The following is a 15,279-nucleotide window of genomic DNA, read 5'->3' on the forward strand; positions in this document are numbered from 1 at the left end:
TGTTCCCATGGGCAAATAGAAGACAGACTGCCAGTATGACAGGAGACGGTGTAATAGTATGACATTATACAAATAAGGCTGTAATGAAATGCATATGCAGGAGGGAGGATGAGTTAAGGTTGCCCAGAAAATCTTATTTCTGGCATTTCCTGTATTTTCTGCATTTGACTTTGCAACCTACATGTTCACTCATCATAACTTTCTGTTTTATTATGGAGGCATGACTTGAATTTACATCCTTCTTACCAAAGAAGTTTGATTAGAAATGTAAAGCTTTCAGTATCTTTCCACTTCAGAACAAGGTCAGCTCAAGCCACATTCAACAAGGGCTTGTGCCACCCTGGCTGACCCATTTGAGCAGGGCAGGACATGTGCACCCACTGTAGGGCCAGTTGCTGCCTGTCCAGAATTGACAGTCAGCATCTGGAGAGGTGGTAACCAAAACGTTGCCTTGCCCCTCTATAGTTTCATGAATGCAAATTCTGCATGGTGACTCCATGAAGTTAAAGGATCTGCAGAGGTTAGACTTGCAGATGGTATATGCAAAAAGCATATATTTCGTTTGCTTAGCAACTGAGAGCAGCTGTAACCACACCCAGCACTCCTCTGCTGGTGCAACCATTGTCCTAAGGTTTGTTTGGCACAGCAGAACTTGTCAGCAACCCAGGCATTCAGCCCCTTGATAAACTGACTCAGTTGTAAGACAAGATGAGATTTAGAGAGGCCAGCAACGGCACTTTAATGCTAGAGTTTTTAGAGGGCTTAGTATAGATCCTGAGCCATTCCTGAAATGGAAAACAAAATTTCTGCTGAGTGCTCTCATATACATTTTTAAGCATTAGAGCTTGTATTAATTCAAGAGATTCTGTCATAAGGGCTTTCTCCCCACCCCAGCTTTTCAGCTCAAACCAGCATTCTGTGTGCAGAACAACTGCTTGTACTGTGGGGGCACAAACCAAGACAAAAAAAAAAAAAATACTGGCAGCAGATGGGGAGCCCTGAACAGAAAAGAAAACTCTGAGATTTCCACTTGGATGAGAGTTTGGGAGCGTTACATAAGGAGGAAATGGGAAAAAATGCAAGCTTAAGGAAGATAAAATCTGATTAAAATGCAGGCTAATATAATTGCAAAACATTACTCAGGCTTTCTTGTGGAGAGAGAAAAATGTCTGCTATTGTGCTGCTATAGAAACCATGTAGGGTCTGTGGGTAGGTGAGAGTGCATGGAGCGTGTCCCTCCCGCCCCGCTTTGTGGAATGAAGATCCTATCTTACTCCATAAGCTGGGCCTTCACTGGCCAGGAGATCTCTCCCAGCACAGAGAGGAATTGTTTTCTTGTTTATATAGTTTCTTTTAATATCTCTGTTTCCTCCCTCTTTTGTTCTGCTCTTGGAAGGTGACTCAGGGCTGTGCCAGAGGAGAGGTAAACTCTGGTCTTCTCGGGCTTTTCACAGGGCTTGGTGGACTTGGCTGTACATGTTGGGAGCATGGGACACGTGTACAGTGCCACAAACAGAGTACTTTCTTGTATTTACTCCCATAAAGCCAAAGAGAGAATCCAAGGTGCTTTGGGAAGCAAATACTTATCTGGAATGAGCAGACATCGCCTGTGTTTCTGAACACTGTGTCCACACCACTTGTTTCTCTGAAGAAACACATTACAAGTTAATTACCAGAGCACTAGATAACAACGTAAGGTTCATTCCCTGGCTGTCAATGGAAGTGTTTTATGGAAGGTGTAAGCTGCATGCAACTTCAGCAGCACAAAACAAACTATAGAGATGTGTGTCTGGAGTGTGGAAGTGTATATTCACACTCACTCTGACCCACGACCATTTGGGCAAAGACCTTGTGTCTGGCAGCAGTCACTTCTGCATAACTGAGAAGTCATATGAAATTTTGTATTAAAAAGGCTGATGCATGAGGAAGCCTGTTGATACTGTGTTAAAGCTCTTTCTGGTCCATAATATTAAAGAGACCGGTTCAAAATTTGAGGAGATTAATTTACGGATGCTTAGGAATTTTGTGCTAGCACAAAGTACTGTAAAACCCCATCTTCTCAAAATTTATAAATGTACACTCCTTCTTTGTACAGTGATGATTTTAATTTTTGACTGAGCGTCTTCCTACAACAATTGACTCAGTGGCTCAATTGCGTATTTTACAAGAATACATTTTGTGTCTCAGTTTCTCCAGAAGTTCCACCTTCCAATCTGTCTGATTGTTTTGCTTTTGGTGTTCTGAGACAGAGGGAGAAGAACCCATTCTCTGGTTATTTTACCACTTCATCCACTTCCTAATTAATCATCTTCATAAAACCAGTTTACTGAGGTGTCGTCTCCTTTTTGTCACCCTTTCCCTTTTCTCTTTTTTTTCATACGCCTTTACGTGTGGGGAACACCACTGCTGCATGCATTGCTATACGCTAGGCCTAAACGTTTTTTTATGCAATGGTATTAGAAATTCTCTGTAGGCCTCTAGAAGGGATCTCTTGGTCATCCAATCTCACTCCCACTGCAGTCAACCACATGGTGTAATCCCTTCTATAAAGTCCTCCAGCTCCATTTAAAAGAAATCAGTCTTGATTTTGCTCCTGTCACTCTTATCAGAGGGCTGTTCCAGTGTTTTGCTACTCGGGCTGCAGAGTTCAGCTTATACCCACTTGTTCTCACATTCACATTGGCTTTTAGTTTTAACTTTTCTGGTTCCCCCATTTCCCAAGCACCAGTTTCTTCGTTTTGCCAAACTGAATACACCAAGTTTGTTTTATCCTCCTCTGAAATGGGCTGTCCAGTCTATGATCATCATAGTGGTTTTTGTCCATACTTGTTCCACTTTGATTTACTCTTGACTGGCTGACAGAATCACACATTGTACTGCAGATCTTTTCTGAAATTACTCATCTGACATAACTGGGTTTATGTTTCCGTTTTTACATAGCTCCTACTCATCTCGTGATTAACTAGTCTTTCTTTTCCAAGTTCTGATCTCATAGTCAATGGAAGAGATTTTTGCAATTAATCTCTGCATGTCATTAGTACTATCAAATTTAATAATATTTTCATCAATCTAGTTCTAAGAGGCATGTAGTTTCTCCAAGATACCGTTCCCACCCTTTTTCAAACTGGGGATGTCTCCCAGCTCTGCCAACAGCATATTTCATTATAATGTTCATGTTCTCAATTACACCATTATAATGTAAATATGAAGGACGACAGGAGCCTTGATGAATCCCACAGAGCAGCTTTCCTTCTGCCTAACACTTTCCATAGAAAAGACCCCTCTGTCCTTGTCTCCTGATCCTCACATTCTTTGGCTTGAATGGCGGTTTCCTGTCTGGACAGGATCAGGTATTATTGACGCCAAATATTGCATCTACCACATTTCCTTTCTTTAATGAAAAGAGAAACAGAGTTATATCTGGGAAACATATACTTAAGCAACATTTCATGTAATTCCATCCTTCATTTTATCGCATTTATTGACATATCTTTAATTACTCTTCAAAATTTATCCAAATTATTGTGAGTGGTTTTTCTCCCTTTCTTTAATGCAAGTATTCCAGAATGATTTGAGCACTACAGTAAAACTTCTTCCTCATTTCACCCTCATCTTCACACACTTGGCCTGTCTTCACTCTGGACAAGATCATTTGTTTTTCCCCACTGAAGTAATTACCTGTGCCTTTCTTCTTGTTACTCATTTTCCTTCTGCTCCCATCTTTCACATAATCATCTTTATTAAAAACGAAGGCAAAATGCTTGTTGGTTTTGGAAATATTGCCACACTTGCTTCAGTCTGTATGCCTTTCTCAGTGTGTGATAGCCCTGTTTCTTTTTTCCCTGGTTGAAGTAACTGCTTCTGGCTGTCCTCATCTTGAAGACAAAACTTTCTTAGGAGTGCGATCTTCCTCAATCTTACCTGTAGATTTTCTGTTTCCAGTGACCTTGGTTACCAAACTTCTAGGAAATCTTCTGTTGAAACTTTTCCTCTTTTCTTAAGATAAAATGTCCAGATCATTTCTGCTGGCTCTGGCATAAAGAAATCCAGTCTTTCCTTTATATTCAAGTCCTTGAGTCCTTCAGCCTTGATTCTTTTCTAATTAGGTCTCTTACTCTCTCCTCTTTTGACAAAGAATGCCTTTTTATAAATCTGAGTTTTACCCATCTATTTATATTAAACTGCACCCATCAAACATTTTTTTTCCCTCTGCCCTTATTAGGCTTGCAATATACTCACGGTTTACAAAGTTAAACCACCATGACCTCTCATTGGTCTGGTGGCTGGCAAAGAGAGCTGCTCCTCTGCTATACCCAGCGCTGCTCAGCCCCAGGCATCACTCACAGCATCTGCTCTCACCTTTCTGTCTGGGACAGCAGCAGCTACTGTGGGAACAGCACTTTGCTTCATTATATTCCAGATATGTTTTTTTCATATGCAAACATAGTTTTACAGCTTATAGAAAGCTCTGCACAAACATGTGTTTGCTGCAATGGTGACCGTCTTTGGCTAATGTCACCATGAGGCTTCCGGTCCTACCCCTGACTCTCTTTTAGCACTTTCCCTGCTGAGATTTTGAGCCAAACACTTTGGATCTACTCTGTCTGTGTAATTAGCAATCGGTGTTACCCAGTGGCCTTTACTATGAGGTCTGTTGTTCCTGAATACAGGAGACTGGTTTTATCCTACTCTGTTAACTCTGTCCTAGCAAGCTTTGTTTGACATGTGGGAAGGTTTTATTCCTCCATTTTGCTGCTCAGGCTCCTTGCTTACGCCGGCAAGGATTTCAAGTGCTTTGTATAGATAACTCCCGGCTCTCAGGCTGATGCAGTCCTCCATTTCCCATGCACATCTCATTTATGTTTCTCCTCCCTTGCCATTATCTTCTGTTGTTTCTTCAATCATTGGCATATCCATGTTTTACTCGATTTTTATTTTTTTTTTTTAAATTTCTGTGTGTTATAGCTGAGCTGAGAGGGCACAGACCCCCTCCTAGCCTCATTCTTTGATTTCAATTCTTTCCTCCGCCGTTGCTGCAGTTCTGATCCCAGTGTGGTTTTTCGAAGTCGTTCGAGGGAAGGGCAGGGGAAGGGAAGGGGAAGGGAAAAGGAAGGAGGAAGGGAAAGGGAAAAGGCTTTTTGGCAGTGGACGGAGATGTGGGACCGGCACCTGGCCCTGCGTGGAAGCAGGAGTGGTGTATCCCCGGCAGGGTGAACACCAGACAGCTAAGCCGTTATACTGTTGCGTCCGTTTGGGTGAGCCCGGCGGGACTTTGGGAGGTGACCCCAGCTCCCAGATCTTCGGAAACGCTCCGTCGGTCGCCGTTAAGCGCTGGAGGTGTTCGACAGTGGAGGAGTGTGGAGGTCACACGCACATGTGCCCATTTCTAGGCTTCGACTCATGCCTAAAAACGCCTCATTTCCGTCAGCCTTCACCTCCCTCCGCCTGGTCCCGCCGCCCTCCACTCGGCCGCTCGCCCCCGCAGCGCCCCAGAGCCCCGCGTAGCCGCTCGGCTCTGCCCGACGGGGCGGGGCTTGGGGCGGGGCGTGGCGGCGGCCGAGCGCGCTGAGTGGTCTCCGGGAGCGGGGGCGGGGCTTGGGGCGGAGGCGGGGGCGAGAAAAGCGGCGGGGGAGCGGCCGCGGCGGCCGTGGGTGCGGGCGGGCGGCGGAGCGGCGATGCGCCTGACGCAGAGCATGTGCACCATCGCCGAGTGCGCGCCCGGCGGGGACGCCTGTCCCGCCGCTGCCGCCGCCCGGCCCCGCCTCGTCAAGATCGCGGTGGTGGGGGGCAGCGGCGTGGGCAAGACAGGTGAGGGGGGCGGCCGTGGGGTCGGTGCGGGGCGGCGCGGGGTGGCGGAGCGCGGCTAACGTTGCTGTCTGTACCTGCCCGCAGCGCTGGTGGTGCGGTTCCTCACCCGGCGGTTCATCGGCGACTACGAGAGGAACGCAGGTAGGCGAGCGGCGGGGCGGCTTTGTTCCCGTCGGGCGCGGAGATCGGGCGATCCGCGGCCGGGTTCGGGGGGTGGGTACCCCCGGGGGAGAGCGGCGCCCCTGGAGCCACCCTGGGGTGCCCGGCTGGAGAGCGGGGCGGGCGAGTCCTGGAGAGAAGTGTGGAAACCCCGCGTGAGCCACTGCCCGCGGGCAAGAGGCAGCGCTTGAACCCGGGGCTATGGGGCATCCACCAGGTGCTTTTACCAACCAAAGCCACCGAAGTGTTACAGGGTTGACACCACGCTGAAAACTTGTTCCCTGTGCAGCTCTGGCAACCTTCGGAAAGGTGCATACCTGTCCCAGCCAATGTGCAGTTTCTGATGAGAGCTTTGCTGGTGCTGTGTTGTGCTGCAGCTCTGGTCTCTAGTGAAGTTTACTTTATATGGTGAAAATGTCCCTCTTTGAAGAAGTCTCTTAGCTAAAACAATAAAACATTCTGTAAACCTAATATTGCATTATTCTTTGCAAATTGAATGCCAGCATCTAAATGGTCTAGGCAGTGCCACCTTAACAGGGAAAATGAAGAAGAGATGTGTGGTACTTGCTTGAGTGTAGTGCAGTGGGAACTTTAACTGATGTGAATACAAAATATACAGAATTTTGCTGAGGAAATAGCCTGAAAAAAAAAAAACAAACAAATTAAAACCCAACAGATCTTACAGGCCAGCTGACAGAGAGCTTCACGGAAATGTGGAAATGCTAAATAAGTAAACTGCTTTTCTGTAATAAAAACTGGTTATTTTCCACACTTTAACATCTAAGCTGAGACAGTCTTTAAGAAGCAGTTAAGTTCTAAGTTGCACATTATTAAATGCCAAGCTTCAAAACTAGTCAATGCAAGATGAAATCCCAGGCTTCTAATAATGCCATAGATTTATGGGTTGTTACACATAAAAAGTCAGTAACACTGGTTCCTTGCTTCATAAACAGTGATAGAACTTTTCATAAATAACTAATGGGCAGCAGAAGCAACATTTGTGTGTAGAGTGGTGGCTGTACTTATGAACATGTTGGTGTTCTTGTCAGGTAATCTCTACAGCAGGCACATCCAGATAGATGGAGAGATGTTGGCTATTCAAGTGCAAGACACTCCAGGAGTCCAGGTGAGCTGGATGCAGCCATGCAATTTGCCAAAGCAGCTCTAAATCGGTGTGTGCTTGTGTCCCTCTGTGTGTGGCATCTTGTCACGGTCTTTCCTGAAAACATTTTGCTGTCCATTTCAGAGTTTGGTGTTCTGTGTGGGTGAGGTGGTGACTTGGTTTCAACCAGTCAAGCCAGATACATTGCGTGCCTGTAGTGTGCTGGTAGTAAAAGTAAGCAAATCGCTGTTTTGATGAATCATTTGTACATTGCAGGCCCATTACTTCTGAGTGGCTGAATTACTGAAAGATCTTTTTCCTGTGTATTAGGAACATTAGACACAAAACTGAAAACAATTTTGTGCAAATAAGGTACAAGTAGGAAAAAGATGTCATGGCTGCTACCCAACAGGCTTTATAAATGTGTATGATGGAAAGCAAAGTCTGCTATATTGTGGTTGTGCTCATTAGTGTGTCACAAGTTAAAGTTTTGAACATATAGGCCTGAGTAATGCTGGATTGTTGCCTTTTTGAACTGGGCAACAATCCAGGTCTAAATGCTTCCAGCTCATATCTTTGCTTCCCCAGACTTACTGTCTAGCCAGTTAATTTCCCATTCTGTGGAACTACAAAGTCTTCCTCTGCATGCAGAACTACTCAGGTCAATTTTCCAGTTGAGTATACCAAACTCCAGTGTTAAATTCCAGCTTTTTGCAGCTGAATCAACATATGCATTTATTCACCATGCACAGATTAAGTTTGTACTTACAATGTGAAATGCAAATATCTATGTCTGAAACTATAAAATGCTGTTAGGCTTTACAGACTCTTAAAGACAGGTTCCTTTAATCTTTTATGATTTCAGCCATCTAATTTGAGACCATTCATTTTTCAGGTCCATGAACACAGTCTGGATTGTAATGAGCAGTTGAACAGATGCATTCGCTGGGCAGATGCCCTGGTGATTGTCTTCTCCATCACAGACTATAAGAGCTATGAACTACTCAGTCACCTTTACCATCATGTTCGACAGCTGCATCCAGGAAACACTGTCCCTGTTGTCATCGTTGCAAACAAAGCTGATCTCTTGCATATCAAAGAGGTGGAACCTCAGCATGGACTTCAGCTGGCCAACATGCTGGGCTGTACTTTCTATGAAGTATCAGTCAGTGAAAACTATAATGATGTCTTCAATGCCTTCCATCTCCTCTGTAAAGAAGTCAGTAAGCAGCAAACAACCAGCACCCCTGAGAGGAGGAGAACATCTCTTATTCCACGGCCAAAGTCACCCAACATGCAGGATCTGAAGAGAAGGTTCAAGCAAGCTTTGTCTGCCAAAGTGAGGACTGTCACTTCTGTTTGACAGCAGAGCCATTGGTCTTCCCAGCCTCAGTCCCAGCTTGAGATTGAAACCTGGAGCATTCAACACTGGCGCATCTAGAGTCCAAGGCATTGTGAAAGCAGGCTGGTTCAGGCAGCGTTTGCATGGCTGTAGCAAATGCTTGTTTCTTAAAAAAGGAACGGTGGCAGGTTGGAAAAGGGAAAATAAAACAACAACCCAAACTCCTGAAATGGTTCTAGTATGTGACTTATAGAATGAGTATTCTAATTTGGAGAAGGAACTTTCCAGTGAATGAAACAAGTTTACTTTTTCTCCAGTCAGACAGATTGGGCTTTCATTTGTGCAGAAACAATCTTTTAGCTGTAACTCAACTTGTACTTGAGCAGGAAAACACCCTGAACTGCAGTTCACTGTTCAGATGTAATCACTTGAGTATTGCTTTCACAAGGATGAAGGGCAGCATGATGTATCTGTTTAATTTAATTGCACGGTAGAACAGTATATTTCCCATGTATTTCGGAGCAAATAAGCAAACATGAAATTGTTCTGTAAAAATAAGTGTAAAATAAGTGGACATGACTGAGTATCAAGACTGTAAAAAATGGTGTTTTATTTTTTTACTAGCTATGTTATTACTGACAACTTGAACAGACTTCATATGCGAAACTCTTGTCTTCAGGGTATGAACACACCTAATTACGAATAACTTGTGGGCTTTTTTTACTGTCTGAAAAAAATCCTGTCCAGACTAAATGATCCAATATGAAGGTTTTGAGGAATAAGCCTGGAGCTGGAGTGATAGTCCCTTATAGCTGCCACTGTAAGATGCACCTCTGTGTGCAACAGGCACAGAAGCACAGCTGGCTCCTGGCAATGAAGCTGGTGGTTTGTTCAGAGCTGAGCCACTCCCTTTTCATCCTTAAACACAGGTGGCAGTTTCATATGTACATAATTTTATTTTTAATTACATTGAGCCAATGGAGTTCACAGGCTAAAAGGCCTTATACACATGCACTTTAAAAAGCCAGTTGTGCTTTTGTTTAAACTGTAACTTATTTATTTCGTGTACAGTTACTCCTCATAGGGAGTGGAATTTTCTTTCTTACTGCCTGGTTCAACATTAAATTTCTGAATTGAGTGTTTTCTTGTGTGTTCTTTGTGGGTGAGAAAAGATGGGCAATAACCAGTGAACTGTTTAGGTGAAGTAATGGTTTTCTCAAGGTAGTTAACATCCACTGCAGAAACAGTCAAAAGGCCTTTCCTGCCTATACTATTGCTTTATTAGCATAAACCACAGGGGGGAACCTCTCACAACTGCTTTACAACTTCCTTTTTAAGAAATCCTTTTAGGAGAGGAACCAAATAAGGCAGATACCTTTCAAATTAAAACGAGATTCTTCGTTTCCCCTTGTCAAAAAAACTCCAGTGAGAAAGAAATGGTGTGAGGTGGGTAAAAGTCAGGAAGCTTAATATATTGAGCTATATCACAATGAAGAACTTCTATTCATATTTAAATTAGCTTTACTGGGCACCATCCTGAGAAGGCTGTTTGTGCTGTGACAAGGATGACCAGCACAGGCTCACCTGGTCTGCACACAGCTCATATCTTGTGCAGGGAAAGCCTGACAAGGTCCTGCTGATCATCATCTTCTTGACCATGAGCTACTAGCCAAGTGACTTAGGACTGGACTTGCAAACAAAACTGAGCTTGCCCTTCCAGTCTCAGCTTATTACCAAACACTGCTTAGCTTAGTAACACAGTAGTAAGCCCATCTGCCTAGGGTGGGTTTGCATTTTCTCCTCCTCCTACCTTTTGAGTTTAGTTTAGTGTCACATGCAGAGGGCTTGGATACTCATTGCCGTGGCCCTGCACTTGTCCAAGCAACTTCTCTTGTGCTGTTCCTGCTCACACGTACCTAGCAGGACACCCCTCATCCCCTTGGCCTTTTCCCCAAGCACAGCTATTTCTTACAAATAAGGAGCTAACCATTACACTAGGGCCACTGGAAGCACTGCACTCCTCTTGGGCTACAAGAGGAGCAGCTTTTATGGCCATTTTTCATCTCTTCGGCTACTAATTATGAGATGGTGCTTGAGTCCCAGTATCCGTAGCCACAGCTGTGTGAAAACCTCTCTAGGTTCTTCCCAGGACAGAAGATTTAGGTTCTCAGCGGGAATCAAATAATGCAAAATAAAAATGGGTCAGAGGAATACAGTCCTGGTATGTGTAGCCATGCGCATTAGGAGAGAAGGAGAAGAGGGATGAAGTTTGGCATTTTAAGAACATTGCTTTATTGATTACAGAATTAACAAAACATCCATATTCTAAGATTAAACAGTACAGAAAGACAGAAAAGAAACCAAGAGACTGGGTATTTGCTTTCCAGTTGCTCTGTTCCAACTGTTTCATGAGCTTTTAACATTGCAATCTCATAATATTTCTCATTTTTTATAGCACAAAGTTCCATTCTATAGTAATTCTTATAAACCTCGCTTCCACAGAAGCAGTATTGTCTATGCTTTATAATGGGTCCATTGTTTCTTTCTAGCCACCCAAAAGTCAATTTAAATCAAAATGCACCCTTTTCTGAAGACCACTATAAACATTTAAGAGAACTTATGCTAGCTAGTGAACAAAGGTTAAAAAGCTCCTTCCCATTGAATATGTTCCTTTGGCATAATAAAGAATGCTATGATAGAGTGAATGTCACTTATAATTTCATGTTCTTATCTCAGTGTAAGCTGTAGTCTTAGCATCCCTTGGATGAAGCAAGAGGATGTAGCTTTAGAGCTCCACCATTTTATGTTGCTATTCAGAACTCTTGGTGCTATACGCAACCACAGTCTCTACTGGCTGCTGCTTTTTTATCACAGATTGTATCAAAGTTTTATAAGGAAAATTACATAAGTCAATTTGATAGCGGCTCTTTCATGGTCATAAATTAAAAATAAAAGCTGTTCACTATTCATGCTGTTCAGAAATCCAGCTCAAGAAAGAATCTGTTGCTGCGGCCTCTTGAAAACAGGATCTTTTTTTTTTTTCCTCTCCTTTTTTAAATGCATGTGAGGGGAGTATTCTTCCAGGGTTATCAAACCATCAGAGCCCATATGTCCTACTGTGTAAACCAACAGAGAAGTGTGCCATCAGAAACAGTCTTTTCTCCTGGGACTGTGGGTGGAGAAAGTAGAGCAGGAATTGGGAAGCTGAGAGAGAAGCAGCCACATAACCCAGTCCCTGAGCCTGGCTCTCTGCCTCTCTGCCCCGACCAGTCCCACTGGGAGAGCATCCCCTGACCAGGAGCTGCTCTGCTGGCTAAATCAGGGCTGCGCTCCATCGTCTCTGGGTTGAGGGACCAAGTATGAGCAGAGGTGGTTAATGCTGTATAAGACACATGTGTTTTGCAAGGTAACGTGACAGAGAGGGTGGATTTTGCTAGCCTTTCATTCCCTCAGCAGCATTTCCCACCAGAAGCAACCCCAGCGAAACCATCAGGAAAGTACTGCTCAGGGAGTGCAAATTCAGCATGGAACTCAGTCACCCCTTTTCTAGGGACTTATTACAAGTGATCACTCTCGCCATGCAGAGTGTGGATGCTGTGGTTCAGCATCCTATGGTATTACCATGAAGGAGGGGGGAGTTGTCACTGGACAAGTGGACCATTTTGGAGCGTTGCCCATGAGCTGCACATGTCCCCATGCAGCCAGAAAACCCTGCTGCTTCACCCCACTTCAGCTGGAGCCCTGATTGCAGCAGGGGACACAATTTTTTTGAAGGCTATTGGGAAGAGGGACAGACCAGGGATTTGATGTTTCCAGCTGAGGCACTCACTCGTCTTCTCCACAGATCCTGCCCCATCAGATATTGGCGTCAGGCTGGAGACGGTTTGCGGCAAACAACAACTCAATAGCACTATGTGGTGTCAGGAGTGCGGAGGAGAGCACAAGTACCTGAAAGAAGGGGGACAAGAAACAACAAGTCAAAATAAAGGGGACTGAGGGGGATAGAGCACTAATGAGCCATGGATACTAGCTGTTTGCTTCACCCAGCACCAGACAGACTACATGTTTCTGGTGTTTACTGACAGGGCAATACAACCGGCCCAGTGAAACTGTCTGCTTGCTAATAACTGTAGTTAAGTCATTTTAAGGAGCATAATGACTGGTAGCATTGTACTCTTAATGAATGTGTGCTTTGACTCATTTCTACCCACATCTTACCCTGTGATTTGTTGTGACTGCCACTGTGTTTACTGCGCGGCAGCAGCTGATGAAGCAGGGGTTTCCTCCCCTATAGCACAGCTTTGACTGACGGCTGTTGCCTCTCAGTTGGAGACGAGGTGAGAACCACTGAAGTGCTGCTGTAGGGAGCCACAGTCCCTGCTCAGAAACATCTCTTCAGACCGAGCACAGGCTGTTCTGCACATCAGGACCAAAGCTCAACCTGGGGCACTGCCGAGATGCTATTGCTTTTGTTTGGTCAGGTTTTTAATCCAACATGGGTGTGATGTATGAAACTGTTGCTCACTACAGCCATGATACACACCCTGCTAGATGCAGGTATCTTGTGTTTCTTAAGTGAAAGCCAGTATGCAGGTGCCTGGCATGAAGGCTGCTCTGAGGGGCAAAGCTACCAGCAAGGAGCGAGTGCATATGCTCTTGCTGCATGGAGCTAACTTGGGGTTGAAGCCATAGGACACTGCTCTTACCAAGCCCCAAGTTCAGCAGTGTCTCTTGGGTCAGGCCTGCAGGCAGGGATGTGAAGGCAGATTTATCTTACTAGCCCACTTGAACATGAATTTGCTTCTTCAGTGCAAATCAGAGGCGAGGAAGCACACGCATCAACAGCAGAGTATGTCTGTGTGTGTTTCCTGCAGTACCCCTTCATGGCACAGCTTAAATGTGTGGTACTGTTGCATTTCAACTTTTTTTGTTGTTCTTTCTTTCATCTTTTCACTTCAAATAATGAAAGGAATCTGGACTTAAGTTACTACAGGTCCCTTCTGTACTGATGATAGTCTCCCCCTCACTTCTCCCTTCCCTTGTCCTCCCACACAATCTGTGGCAAACTGACACTGATTATCCCTTCTCCTTCCTACGGCTGAAAAACTGTAATTTGCAGATGCCAAAGCCTGACACTGTCTTACTTACGTTACGTGAGAATCAAACTACAGCACAGTATGTGCCCATTGTGTTATCAGGCAATTTAATTCTGAAAAACATGAGCGGACACATTATTGAAGTTTTCTGGGTCTACAAGCCAAACATCAACAATAGCCACTGCCAGATAAAAACAATTTCTACTTGGAGTCCCACCACTGAACCCTGAGGGGATTTGTGCAACTAATAGCAAGCCCAGAGAGAAAAATGAGAGCTCCAAATTGAATGTCTGAGAAAGGATGCAGTCAAATACAGTGGGACTTCACTCCTTTGCCTTCAATATCTCTGAGGGCTCAGTGAGGGGGATAAATGTGAATATTTGTTCCTTCATTTTTACAGAGAAGGGGAGAATTGCCCAGAGAAATAATGCCCACCTCTTCTCCAGGAAGGTCTCTTCAGGACAGTGTATCTCCTTTGAAGATCTCCTTATTCAGTGCAATGTGCCTGTCTCTCCACCTGGAGGGCTGCCCCTCCTGCTGGCAGCCAGGAGCCCGGAGCTCCCATCCCGACCCACCACACTGTGAGGGGCAGTTCCTCCGCAGCGGAGGGCAGGGAAGGATGCAGCGAACGTCTGATGGTGCGTCTGGAGGGGCTTATCTGTCTGCATGTCTCAGCAACAGCCATATAGATGGTTGTGCATGTTTGGAGGAGGGAGAGTGAAACATCTACTTGTGCTCTTTCCCCTTTTTCAGTCCCCCAATTAAAGTAGAAAAAAAAGGTAATTTCTTCCCTGTATAATAGGATACTTCTCAATAGGTTGGGGGGCTATACACCACCATCCAAAACAAATGATGTGTAGGAAATGCGTTATTCTTTTGTGCTTCTCCATGAGAAACAAATTTGTCATTCACATTCAGATGCAGATCACTTCTGTGGATGGAAACATGTGTCTCCTACTCCATATCTAAATGTCATTTGCCTCAATTCCAAACAACTGCTGAAGTAATCAGTGCGTCCTGTCAGTTCTTTGGTTACTTTCGTCAATTCTTTGTTTTTGCACCCACACTCCATTTCTCCAAGAGCCAATAATTAGTATAAATGTCAGTGCTTTGTTTGACTGGAGGGGACTTGGGAGGCCAGTGTTCCCCTGATGCCTGACCCTGATTGAACACCACAAAAAAGCTCTGTTAAATGCTGGCTCAAGTTAGACAAATGCCTGGCTTTTTGAAAAGAGAATAATCCCAAACAGGTGGCACATATTCACAGCTATAGTGCATAAATCCAGGTAAATCCAAGAAACTCATAAATTTTTTCATATGAGAGACTTGTACAACTGCTTCTTTTCTTCTTTCTCTTCCCACTCCTGCCTCTCCCCCAAAGTCCTTTCACCTCTAACACAGCACATTTGGACAAAGGGCAAGTTGCAGTAAAAGCTTAAAATTCTTTAGGAATCTGCCTCAGAGGGTGACCTGCCGGCAGGGTTAAGCCAAAGCAAAGCAACACCAGATGCCATGTCACCACCGTCAAGCCTCAAGTCCCATTAGAAAGCCAGTGGAAAGTCTCCCTGCATAGTTCTCAGCCAACTCACGTGTTAACCCTCTGCTTATCTTTCAGGGTGTATTAATACATTTCGGGCGTGGATTAACTTGTCCATCAGTGTGTCACAACTCACCCCCCCTCCAAGAGGATAAAGAATTTGATTTGTTATTTTGAGATTAACAATAGGCTAATGGGGAAGAAATGTGTTATCAGATTAAAAAAAAAAAACCAA

At 44.5% G+C, this 15,279-nt stretch overlaps 2 protein-coding genes across 2 annotated transcripts in view; one reads left to right on the top strand and one right to left on the bottom strand.

Moving 5' to 3' along the window:
* The first annotated feature begins 5,609 nt into the window (after positions 1-5,609).
* Positions 5,610-9,549, top strand: RASL11B (RAS like family 11 member B). Its single transcript, XM_065060921.1, has 4 exons — positions 5,610-5,808; positions 5,893-5,949; positions 7,017-7,093; positions 7,965-9,549. The coding sequence occupies exons 1-4, from the start codon at positions 5,676-5,678 to the stop codon at positions 8,430-8,432; spliced, it is 735 nt and encodes a 244-aa protein (XP_064916993.1). The 5' UTR covers positions 5,610-5,675; the 3' UTR covers positions 8,433-9,549.
* Positions 9,550-10,679: 1,130 nt separating this feature from the next.
* The window catches only part of SCFD2 (sec1 family domain containing 2), a 197,899-nt gene continuing 193,299 nt past the window's right edge, over positions 10,680-15,279 (bottom strand). The window contains exon 9 of the mRNA XM_021285832.2: positions 10,680-12,359. Coding sequence (XP_021141507.2) covers positions 12,267-12,359 — 93 coding nt within the window. The 3' untranslated portion in view covers positions 10,680-12,266. The remainder of the gene's footprint in view (positions 12,360-15,279) is intronic.

This window comes from Columba livia, chromosome 4, assembly GCF_036013475.1.
Source record: "Columba livia isolate bColLiv1 breed racing homer chromosome 4, bColLiv1.pat.W.v2, whole genome shotgun sequence".
In the NCBI taxonomy this organism is placed as follows: domain Eukaryota; kingdom Metazoa; phylum Chordata; class Aves; order Columbiformes; family Columbidae; genus Columba; species Columba livia.